At 40.9% G+C, this 12,782-nt stretch overlaps 2 protein-coding genes across 14 annotated transcripts in view; both read right to left on the bottom strand.

Moving 5' to 3' along the window:
* The window catches only part of LOC134813368 (uncharacterized), a 359,978-nt gene that overhangs the window by 37,378 nt on the left and 309,818 nt on the right, over positions 1–12,782 (bottom strand). The gene's annotated exons all lie outside the window — the stretch shown is intronic.
* Positions 1–12,782, bottom strand: part of LOC134813369 (zinc finger protein 236-like) — a 145,376-nt gene that overhangs the window by 63,276 nt on the left and 69,318 nt on the right. The window contains exons 6-7 of one of the 13 annotated variants that reach the window (XM_063821095.1): positions 10,002–10,181; positions 9,425–9,803 (exon numbers count right to left, since the gene is read on the bottom strand). The exons of 9 other annotated variants lie outside the window; for them this stretch is intronic. In XM_063821095.1, coding sequence (XP_063677165.1) covers positions 9,763–9,803; positions 10,002–10,181 — 221 coding nt within the window. In that variant the 3' untranslated portion in view covers positions 9,425–9,762. Of the gene's footprint in view, positions 1–3,500; positions 3,825–7,975; positions 8,669–9,424; positions 9,804–10,001; positions 10,182–11,816; positions 12,632–12,782 lie in introns of those variants that run through there. 3 more of the 13 variants (XM_063821100.1, XM_063821096.1, XM_063821079.1) reach the window with 3 other exon arrangements.

Genomic DNA, 12,782 nt, shown 5'->3' with positions numbered 1-12,782 from the left:
TTCTTTCCTCCGTAGGTGGCGAGACACAGGGTACATTGCATTGTTCTTTCCTCCGTAGGTGGCGAGACACAGGGTACATTTCATTGTTCTTTCCTCCGTAGGTGGCGAGACACAGGGTACATTGCATTGTTCTTTCCTCCGTAGGTGGCGAGACACAGGGTACATTGCATTGTTCTTTCCTCCGTAGGTGGCGAGACACAGGGTACATTGCATTGTTCTTTCCTCCGTAGGTGGCGAGACACAGGGTACATTGCATTGTCCTTTCCTCCGTAGGTGGCGAGACACAGGGTACATTGCATTGTTCTTTCAGATATAGGTGGCGAGACACAGGGTACATTGCATTGTTCTTTCCTCCGTAGGTGGCGAGACACAGGGTACATTGCATTGTCCTTTCCTCCGTAGGTGGCGAGACACAGGGTACATTGCATTGTTCTTTCAGATATAGGTGGCGAGACACAGGGTACATTGCATTGTTCTTTCCTCCGTAGGTGGCGAGACACAGGGTACATTGCATTGTTCTTTCCTCCGTAGGTGGCGAGACACAGGGTACATTGCATTGTCCTTTCCTCCGTAGGTGGCGAGACACAGGGTACATTGCAATGTTCTTTCCTCCGTAGGTGGCGAGACACAGGGTACATTGCATTGTTCTTTCCTCCGTAGGTGGCGAGACACAGGGTACATTGCATTGTTCTTTCAGATATAGGTGGCGAGACACAGGGTACATTGCATTGTCCTTTCCTCCGTAGGTGGCGAGACACAGGGTACATTGCAATGTTCTTTCCTCCGTAGGTGGCGAGACACAGGGTACATTGCATTGTTCTTTCCTCCGTAGGTGGCGAGACACAGGGTACATTGCATTGTTCTTTCCTCCGTAGGTGGCGAGACACAGGGTACATTGCATTGTTCTTTCCTCCGTAGGTGGCGAGACACAGGGTACATTGCATTGTTCTTTCCTCCGTAGGTGGCGAGACACAGGGTACATTGCAATGTTCTTTCAGATATAGGTGATCGGAGATGAGGAGGAAAGAACGTAGGAAGAAAGTGAACATGATCACCATCAATGTGTTGGAAATGAATGAGGGTGGAATGAGGATGGGAAATTCGCCGGCGACCATATAAAGATAAAAATAAAGATCTTTAATTACCCTAATTAAAAGATCATAATGCATCTTTTACAGTCATGTCGGAATAAACCATTCAGCAATAAATTTGTCCAATGTCTGTGCAAGATATGTTCGATAATTCACGACAAACTCCTCTCACTAAGTGACTCACTCCCTCATTCCATGACGTTTAACCAGATGGAGCTCCAAAGTAAACTTCCTTGTAAACATCTTACCACACCTTGTACAACCCCACTCCTTCCTCTGTTCGTGTACCTCCTTGATGTGCCGTCTCAAGCTCCGAGCCACCCAGCTCTTTTGAGCTCCTCGAAACCAGGACTCACATATCTGGCACTTCAGGGAGAATTCCGATAAAGCTAAGGAGAATTCCGGTACAGCTGAGAATATGGTTTATGGGTCTCAGTAGGAGATACTGTTTGGGGAGTGATATAAAACAAGGAGAGCTGGGTAAGCGTATTTTGGGACTTGTGTTTTAGTTTTATGAGCTAGAATAGGAGGCAATCTTCACCAGTTTCCATCAACAAATTGGTTTAGGTAACGGGTAAAAATAATCTACAGCCTACCAGTGCAGAGCTAGAGGGAACGTTTAGTTAAAGCCTTGCAAGTCGCATCGCAGCAATTTAACAGAATATGATAACCCAACCAAAACGCTTAACAAAGCAATCTGTCCATCAATGGTTAAATAAATTACGTACCAAAATATAAATACTCCTGACAGTGCAATACAATTAACTATTTGTTAATATATTTGATGTTGAAGCCCACTGAAAAGTTCAACAAAGTTCATTGTTCAATCATAATTCCTCCGTCTAGGACATCTCTTATAATGCGCGTTCCGCGTGCTTGACCTGCCGAAGAGTTTTCCACAATACTCACACGGGATCTCCTTAATCTTGAAATGCACGTGCTTGATGTGACGCTCACGGGACTGCTTCCCTACACTGGGAGGTCCACTAAATACCCGGAAGCAGATGTTACACTGTACCGTTGGTGTGCCATCTAGAGGAGTGTGATGATAATTGAGCATGAGATGGAGATTTTTATTTAGTTTCAAAAACCCTTTTGAAAAGAAAATTTGTTGTCGCAACAACATGCACAAGGTGATTTGCAATGATTTATTAAGTAACTCAAATGAACTTGAAATAAAATTAACGCACAAGAGAATAAAATTGAAAAAAGGTCTCCGTTAAAATTGCACACAAAGTGATAATTAAATAGCTCTGAGTCTCATCCTACAACTCTTCTCATGTTTCCTGGTACAGTCAGCCCTACCGAACAGCTTCCCACACCAAATACAGCTGTGTTTCTTGATCCCGTAATGTGCAGCGTCAATGTGAAATCTAAGGTTCCGGTTTCTGTTATAACCGCGATACGTTGCTGTGCAGATTTGACACTTGACTACTTCTGTGTTGTTTGTTTCTGGTGGTACAAAATGAAGTCAGGGATCTGACTTCATGGTAACTAGGAGGTAACTAGGTGGTAACTAGGGGGTAACTAGGTGGTAACTAGGAGGTAACTAGGGGGTAACTAGGTGGTAACTAGGAACAAGTTATTACTGGACTACTTCTGTGTTGTTTGTTTCTGGTGGTACAAATGAAGTCAGGGATCGGTTTAATTAATGGTTTCTAGATTTTCATAATTGGGTAGCTAGATTTTAAGAAAACGGCGTACTTAGTGCAAATACAGTTATAAGTATCAAATATGTTCAAATATGTTCGTGATGCACCGTAAAATCCAAACCAAAACATTAACAGCACATTCTATGAAACTATCGATTTTCTAGAAAAGAGTTTTGCTGATCACCGCGTAAATGAATATAGCTTTAGTTCCGAGTTCGGTTGAGTTTATTGGACGCACTAAGGACATCCACTATATTAATATCATGTAGATGGCGTGATGGGTCGAATACTCTTCCCAGAAGTTCATTCTCCGCAATATCCTAGACATCTACTCATATTTTCTAGAATGTTTGACATCCCTCATAGGGCATATCTTCTCGTGCCTCCTGCTTGAATCAACTCTGCCGAACAGTTTCCCGCACCAGGCACACCCGTGTTCCTTGATCCGCAAGTGTACTGATCTGTAGTGGATTTTGAAGTGGTTTTTCCGCTGGTAACCGTAGAAAACTCGGTGGCAAACTTCACATCTGACGCTTTCGTTTACCTCAAAATTGCCTGAAATTCGAGAGCTCTGTAAAGGGGGGTGCTAGAATAACTGTAATTGTGAGATATTTAGGTCACCCTAGTTTGCTGGTACCTTGAGCTCGTAAATTAACTGGGGAATCTTACGTACTGTATTCAGAACGAGGTTTTTAGGGCACAGGTGAGCAGTGGGATATTCCACCCGAGACAACAGTTAGAAACTAAACTCTTTGTTAGATACATTAATAATAACACTTCAATAAAATCTTAATCACAGTCAGAAACACTCAACGTTAATAAATTCTTCTAACCACTGGTAACCACTGGTAACCACTGGTAACTACTGGTTACTACTAGTAGCTCTGCAATTTCCCAACTTTGCAAGTTCTCTTGTGGTGCTGTAACTTGTTGTTGCGGGAAAATCCCTTGCCACACCAAGTGCAAACGTGATCTTTTATCTTGAGATGTACTGCACGGTAGTGAATCCGGTAGTGGCACTTCTGTTGGGGTCCACGGAACATTCTTGAACACGCCGGACAAGTTATTACAGTCTCGGTTGCTGAAATATTATAGGATAACATTAACTATGAAACTGGCAGTTTTCCAAAATTTTACCGAGGCTAGTTTATACCCATTATTCATGCACCGATTAACTGTGCCAACCATAATTAGAAATTTATATTTTCGACGCTTCCAGGTGTAAACTTGTAAAATTAAAAAGAAAGAAGATTTAATGCTGCCATATAAAACGCGGATATTGCGTTGGTATAATATACCGTATAGAATATGTATTAATAACATTAACCAATACTTAGAGTTTGCTCTGGACCTCAAGAACCGGATCTGTTAAATGTTTGCTTTTTCGCAACTTTACAAAATCCCTGGTGACGCTGTAGGTTGCTGTTTCGGGAGAATGGCCTGCCACACCAACTGCAAACTTAATCTTTTATCTTGAGATGTACTGTACGGTAGTGGATCCGATAGTGGCACTTCTGTTGGGGTCCACGGAACATTCTTGAACACGCCGAACAAGTTATTCCAGTCTCGGTTGTAACTAGGCGGTAACGAGGGGTAACTAGGTGGTAACTAGGCGCTAGGTGGTAACTAGGTGGTAACTAGGTGGTAACTAGGAACAAGTTATTACAGTCTCGGTTGTTTCACTCCCTCGTGGATTGGTTCAAACAATTGTTAACATGTTCTTGTTAGCTTCCGTCGGATCTCACAAACATAATACGAGTAGAAAGTAACCCTCCAAGTTCCACAATAAATGAAAAGAACCATATTATTAGACATAATACATAAATACGGAGGACGCTCTAATTTTGCTAATGACTTGCTGGTACCGACTACCGATCATGTGATACTCCCTTTTTATCATTTGGTGGACAAATCTATATTCTATATTCTGTTCTGTGCCCCCCTCTCTGTCAACAAGTCGCACTATATTGTCAACCCAGCTACACAACAGTTGAATTTGACTCGCACCCACTTACGTGAACTTTGATAATTACTCTAATTAATTACTGGTGATGACTCGCACCCACTTACGTGAACTTTGATAATTACACTAATTAATTACTGGTGATGCTATCTGATTGACAATGGAACCTCTGCCCTAATAAACATAACTTTGAACATGTGGAGTGAGCTAAGTGCCTCGCCGGGCTAAAGTAGTGAATGTCCTTGCTGTACGGCAAGTTAAACAAGGAACTGAAACTACTAGGTTCCGTACAGGCTCAACTCTACACCCATGTCAATATGTTCATATGTAAGCCTCTTGATTATATAACACGAGGAAATATGGACAGAACTGAACAAGAACAACAAACACACTCAAAGACTGAGGAATCAGGAGGACTCTGTATCCCAGGAACCAACTATTTAGCTACCATCGCTCAATAATCGGTTTGGTATCGACCCTACATACTTAAATTTTCCGACTTTTAAGCTGACTTTAGAAACCAGGGAATTAATTTGACCTTCCTAACACTAAATCGTTGATTTTATTTATATATCACTTTCTTTTTTTTTCCCAAAACATTCCAGTACATTGTGCAGAAAGTTGCAGATTGGAAATTTTGGAAGCATGTAGGGATTTAGACCTGATATCGACCGTACAAACTAAAAATACTCTAGCACAATTGTAACTGCAGTTTTACAAACTCTAAATGCTTAATGAACAAACTGGAAGGTACCACCCGTATTCACACTCAGACCTGAGTTTAGTCATTTTCCGATACGAGATTGGGGACGGGTTCTATAAACAAACAAACAACAAACAAACAAACATAATTGCTCTGTGATGATTTGAGATTATCAATGATATTTTGAGTTGCATTCCGATATTTTGTTGCTGTAAGAATAAATTTACATCCTGCCAAATAAACAGACAAAATAAAACTCGATTATTCAAAATCTAAATTGTTGTAATAATAATTCATAATAATTTAATATCATGAATTTAACCAGATACCATATATGATAAACTGAATAGTCTGTCTTTTCTATTAAAAAATTAGTAAACATAATAATATAACTATGTGATATTTAACCATCCGATAATAAAAAGTAACGACACGTGATTTAGCTTTTTTAATAACATAACACTATGTTTACAGTGAGAACACGTGACGAGAGTTGGCACTTAGCCAGAAACACTAAAGCGGCGCCTAGCGTGGCCGCTCCTTGCACGTGTAAGAGTGCCTATTCCTATTGTTACTCTGAGAGAATGCCCTGTTACAGTAATTTATCACGTGTCTGTTCAAACTCTAATAAATCACATGTGACTGAGATGTTTGGACCTCACGTGTCTGTTCCTGGTCTGAGCCAGACTGAACATCTTGCCGCACATCTCGCACTGATACTGCCGTAACTTTAGGTGAACAGACTGGTAGTGTCTCAGGTAGTCCTGCCTGAAGTTCCTTCCTGCAAACACCTTACTGCAGACGGGGCAGTTGTAACACCCTGATAGTGTTAGGAGGTAACTAGGTGGTAGCTAGGTGGTAACTAGGGGTAACTAGGTGGTAGCTAGGTGGTAACTAGGGGTAACTAGGTGGTAACTAGGGGTAACTAGGTGGTAACTAGGGGTAACTAGGTGGTAACTAGGGGTAACTAGGAGGTAACTAGGTGTAACTAGGTGGTAACTAGGTGATAACTAGGAGGTAACTAGGTGGTAACTAGGGGTAACTAGGTGGTAACTAGGGGTAACTAGGTGGTAGCTAGGTGGTAACTAGGGGTAACTAGGTGGTAACTAGGGGTAACTAGGTGGTAACTAGGGGTAACTAGGAGGTAACTAGGTGTAACTAGGTGGTAACTAGGTGATAACTAGGAGGTAACTAGGCGGTAACTAGGTGGCATATTGGAGGTAACTAGGTGTTGGTGGTAACTAGACGGTCTTGGTGGTAACTAGGCGGTAACTAGGTGGTAACTAGGCGGTAACTAGGCGGTAACTAGGGGGTAATTAGGGGATAACTAGGCGGTAAATAGGTGGTAAATAGGAGGGAACTAGGAGGTCTTGGTAGTAACTAGGTATCTAGGAGGTAGCTAGGTGGTAATTGAAGGTAGCTAGGTGGTAACTAGGAGGGTTTAACTTGCCGAAAAATTCCAAAATTACTGCTTAGCTTCGATAAAACAGAACAGTTTCATATCGTACTGTGAAATTCCTTCCGTAAGTCCTATCAGTATATCTTTGAAGCCATAAACATGCGCGTGGTTCAACTTTTAAAAACAATTAATAACTAATATATAGGCTTCTAAATAATTTAACTATAACTATAATACTCTGCAGACGTTTTAAACCCATCAACCTCTACAGTTTCGTTTCATGTGTCGAGCTCTGGTGAATGTGTACGCAAACATCTTGCCACACCTCTCGCATCTGTACTGGCGCAATTTAAGATGGATTGCTTGGTAGTGTCGAGCGTAATCTTGCTTGTAGCTTTTCCCAAGAAACGTCTTATTACAAACGGGACAATTGTAACCTCCTAGGTCAGGAAAGTGGTAACTAGGTGGTAACTAGGTGGTAACTAGGTGGTAACTAGGTGGTAACTAGGTGGTAACTAGGTGGTAACTAGATCAGAGATTTGTCGATATGAAACTAACGGAGTTGATTTTGTTGTTGTATAATTTGTTGATGGACATACTCTATGTCTATTTGTTATAAATATAGTAATATAAAGAAATCAATTCAAATGAAATGCTCGATGTTTGGTATTAAGAATTTGCAACTTAGGTTACAATTAACAGGCTATTATTTAATAAATCTGGATCAGATTAAAAATCGTATCTATAAATTACTGAGTCCTGCTCTTAAATTAAAACATTTAAAGGGCAACAGTCCGCCATCTTATCTAAAAACGTTTCATTTTCAATGCAGGACATGTCTTAGAGTGTCTAATCTTGGACTGGTGGAACCCAAAGAACCTGCCACACGTTTCACACTGGAAAGGCCTCGCTTTAAGGTGGATAGCTTGGTAGTGGGTAGCACAGTTCTGTTTGGTCTGAAATATCTTCTCGCAGATGGGGCACTTGTGCTGGTACGCTATTCTCCTGCTGGCTGAAAGTTAAATAATCTTCAGTGGTTCGCAGTGGTTCTACCAGTGAAGTGGTAACTAGTGGTAACCAGTGGTTACCAGTGGTTACCAGTGGTTCTACCAGTGGTTACCAGTGGTTCTACCAGTGAAGTGGTTACCAGTGGTTACCAGTGGTTACAAGTGGTTACCAGTGGTTCTACCAGTGAAGTGGTTACCAGTGGTTACCAGTGGTTACCAGTGGTTCGCAGTGGTCCTACCAGTGAAGTCCTAAATATCCGGGTTTGATATTTGGAGGGACATTAACTTTCGTGTGAAAAGGTAAAATAATTTGCTGATGATTGGTCTCACGATCAAAGCTAAGCAGGTCACGTATAAATAATCTCGATAAATCTGACATATTATGTTTATCTCACAGTTTACATGTAATTTCTCTGTACTAAATCTATAAAGTATGATAATTATACAAAAGCTCTGTAAACTAGCTAATACTCTTAGCTTACTACTGGGTTAATACTATAAATTAGTTCGTTACAAAGTTATAAACTATTTAAAACTTTCTTCACCGAATAAATTGGTTCACATTGGCCCGTGTTTAAGTGGTTCACATTGGCCCGTGTTTAAGTGGTTCATATTGGCCCGTGTCTGAGTTTACATCAAGGTATCATATGTGGCTGCTTGATGTGTTTCCTGTAGTTAGAACTGTCTCCGAAGCGTTTCCCACACAGACCACACACAAAGGGCCTCTCTCCCGTGTGAGTCCGGTGATGGTTCTCCAGGTGACGGCGACGGTAGAAGGACTTGCAACACAGAACGCAAACAAACTTCCTCTGGTCCTTAGCCCGGTGGTAGGCGTCTGCTTTGATCTTCATCACTGAAAGTAAAGATATTGAAGATTTATGACGTATCTCTGGTCGAATTTTGTGCGGCTTTATCTATTCGACTATTCCAGTTTTAATCTGACGAAGAAAGGGTAACAGTAAATTGTTAGGGTTAGAAAAACCCAAAATATACTTAAATTTGTGTCTTAACGTGCTATACATCGTGCACAGGAACCTTTAAAAAATCAATAACATCAATATAATATACGGAGGAATAGAAATCAGCAAGTTGAGCGTCGTGGACAGGTGTGCTCGTGTCTCTTCCTCGAACCACATTGACCAAAACGTTTGTCGCAAAACGAACACTTGTAGTTTTGCTGTTTCAAGTGAACAGTGCGGTAGTGAAGATGGGCGTTCTTCTTTTTCCAGACTCCAAGAAAGATTTTACCACAAACTGGACACAAACAGCAGTCTTCGTTCAAGTTATCAGGTAGCACGGAAAGCACTGAAAGTAACTAGGTGGTAACTAGGAGGTAACTAGGGGTAACTAGGAGGTAACTAGGGGTAACAGCAGTCTTCGTTCAAGTTGGGTAACTAGGAGGTAACTAGGGGTAACAGCAGTCTTCGTTCAAGTTATCAGGTAGCACGGAAAGCACTGAAAGTTCTTGGTTCGATTAAAAGTGGTCATGAATGAGTGGATCGACAACTGATACTTTCAACTGATACAACTAAGGTTCACTTTTAAATTCTGTATCGTCATTTCTTAGCCATTGTTCATTTTGATTTATTAGAGAAAGGAAACACAAAAATTAATTGAGATAGAAATACGAATTAAATAAATCTAACTAATACATAATGACTCATGTATTACAGAATATAATAATCAATAACTATTATTAATCAGTATAACGGGCTATGCTCGCTCACAGCACAGACCTTAAAACAAAACGTATCAGTAATAATATTACTGGCTCTTTTAACACTAAATAATCTCACTAATGACAATCTCACCGGTATTTCATAAACCACATCTTATTAAAGTTTGTACAGTAAAACCCCGATTTACAGCGGCCATTTCCTTTCCCACAAATCGGGCTTAACATACATAGTGTATAAACAATCAAAGCCCTGATTTACCACGGCTTTTTTACTTTCTCCCAAACTCCGCGGTAAATGGGGGTACAGAACCTGGTTACTTAGTTACCTGGTTACTTAGTTACCTGGTTACTTAGTTACCTGGTTACTTAGTTACCTGGTTACTTAGTTACCTGGTTACTTAGTTACCTGGTTACTTAGTTACCTGGTTACTTAGTTACCTGGTTACTTAGTTACCTGGTTACTTAGTTACCTGGTTACTTAGTTACCTGGTAAATGGGGGTACAGAACACACCTGCATGTGTCTCTTTCTAGAGCCGTTCTGAGTGAACTTCCGGCCGCAGAGGTGGCAAACAAAGTTCTTGATGTTAAGGTGGATAGTTCGAAAGTGAACTCTGAATGAACTTTTGTTTGTGTGACCTCTAAATATTTTTTGACAAACTGGACAAACGATTCCTTCTTCTGTGTAAACTGAAATCACAACTGAATAGTCATTTTCGGTTCACAAATCATGAAAAGCAGGTTAATTTCCGTTTCAAAGGTTGCTAAATGTATGCAGTTTATATTATTTAGGGCCCGTTTCGTCCAGTGCTTGGTTTAAATTTGAAAGTGCCATATTATCTCCAAGAAAATCATTGTAAACCTCACGTTTAAGCCATGTTAATAATTGTACATGTTCCTAAGAAGGGAATACACCGCTAGTTAATATACCATACATATATCGAAAGTTACTTTAAGTACTGTAACTGAAAAGCAATGCGAAAAAAAATCATTTTTTCTCCTTGTCATTCAACTAATGCATAGTTCAGACTAAGTTCAAGAACATCGATACAGCAGGCCGGGTAATGGCCACAGTCCACACTTACAGCATCATTTCACCCATATCACTTTCCACCGTTACCAACATTATAAATGCACGTGTTCATGTGCCGTTTCCACAGTTACCAGCATTATAAATGCAAGTGCTCATGTGCCGTTTACACCGTTACCAGCATTATAAATGCACGTGCTCATGGGCCGTTTACACCGTTACCAACATTATAAATGCACGTGCTCATGTGCCGTTTCCACCGTTACTAGCATCATAAATGCACGTGCTCATGTGCCGTTTCCACCGTTACTAGCATCATAAATGCACGTGCTCATGTGCCGTTTCCACCGTTACCAGCATCATAAATGCACGTGCTCATGTGCCGTTTCCACCGTTACCAACATTATAAATGCACGTGTTCATGTGTCGTTTCCACCGTTACCAACATTATAAATGCACGTGCTCATGTGCCGTTTCCACCGTTACCAACATTATAAATGCACGTGCTCATGTGCCGTTTCCACCGTTACCAACATTATAAATGCACGTGCTCATGTGCCTTTTCTTTGACCCGTACTGTGTAAACCTCCTACTACAGTAGGTGCAGATGTAGTTCCGGATCTTGAGGTGCACTGTACGATAGTGAACTTTGAAGGTGTTCTTGTAGTGGTGCCCTCGGAATGCTTTCCCGCATACTGGGCACGTGACTCCATCTAGATCTGGTAACAGGACGGGTTCAGTGAGATTTTACTACTGTTTAAGTATTGTTAGAAGTATGGAAATAATAATTTAAGCTTAGAGGTCAGGTAGTCAAATTAAAAAGTTTTGCGCTGCAGTGCGTTTAATCTCGCTGGGAAAATAGGATGGTTTCGGGTTTTCGATCAAATTAATCATTGCGATAAAGACCTTCGGAAACAATGCAATGTAAAAGCAATATCAATTGCTAAAACAGCTCTTCAAACTCATGATCATGTGTGGTCCCATAACAAGTAACTGAAATTAAATAAAAAGCTCTCTGGACTTCATACAGATACAACAAAACATACTTCTTGAATGCTACTAAAACTTTTAAATAATCTTCCTTGATAAAAACAAATATCTCCGACATAATCGTCGTCAAATTCAACCAATCAAGTCTCGAAACAATCATCAAGATTCATATTTTCCTTTTCTAAAATCTCAACTCCAAGGTGGTAACGGACGTTTATGTTTACAAACTAGTTCGTGTCTACATCTATTTCCTTTTTGTGAGAACAGTTTTTGACAGTATATACACGCGTAATCCCGTCGTTTGAGGTGTATTGTTTGGTAGTGTTTCCTACAGGTAAACTTGTCCCGGTAAACCTTGCCGCAGACGGTACACACCATTCCATGGTCGTCGTTACCCACTGGGGTAGTGATAGTTCGAAAAATTGTTTCAGGTTTCATGATTTTTGAATTTTATTGGACTTTCAGTTTGGCCCAGACTGGTGAGTGGTAAATTTTGCGAACATTTAATCCTGAAGATTTTGCATAATTTTGCCATTTTGCATTACATATTACGAACCATCCAAAATTCGGTCTTATGTCCTCCGACTTAATCAACAATCCACGCTCTTAAAGGTACAGATTACCAATGTCAGAGCAACTTTCGTGTATATAAATAATACACTACTTCCAATGACTTAAAAGGTAAAGTAAACGATTAAAAAGGGGGGATGGACTTAATTCCTAAATATTGACATCATCAAAGTTCAGTATTCCTAAATGGACACAAGTTGACCACCATCAGGATCTCCAACCGGACACCTCTGTTGGGTCGTGCACTCCCAGGAACTGTTCCTCCCGCATCAGGATCTCCAACCGGACACCTCTGCTGGGTCGTGCACTCTCAGTCTGAACTGTTCCTCCCGCATCTGATGAGCAGGATTCTCCCGGCACGAGCGTTCGTGTCTCTTCCGGTTTCCAGCCCGGTTAAACACCTTGTCACAGTGTTGACAGGGTGAACTTTGCTTCTGATAGTGGATTGTGTCCAGGTGGAGTTTGAAGACTGATTTGCTCTGACGTCCGGTGAATATCTTTCCACATAGCAGGCACTCCCAACCGCCTGTATGAGCGGAGGTACTGTGTACTGAAGAAATAGTACTGAATAATGAAGGAACAGTACTGAATAATGAAGGAACAGTACTGACTACGGACTACTTTAGACGAATCTATTCGTCAAGACGATGATATGGCAGCCGGGTAATAAAGTAATTTGATGTAGACATATTTTGGGGGTG

Source organism: Bolinopsis microptera, chromosome 3 (assembly GCF_026151205.1).
Source record: "Bolinopsis microptera isolate Bmic1 chromosome 3, MBARI_Bmic_1.0, whole genome shotgun sequence".
Taxonomy (NCBI): Eukaryota; Metazoa; Ctenophora; class Tentaculata; order Lobata; family Bolinopsidae; genus Bolinopsis; species Bolinopsis microptera.
The sequence above is the reverse complement of the archived record's forward strand: the minus strand, read 5'-3'. Positions and strand labels throughout refer to the sequence as shown.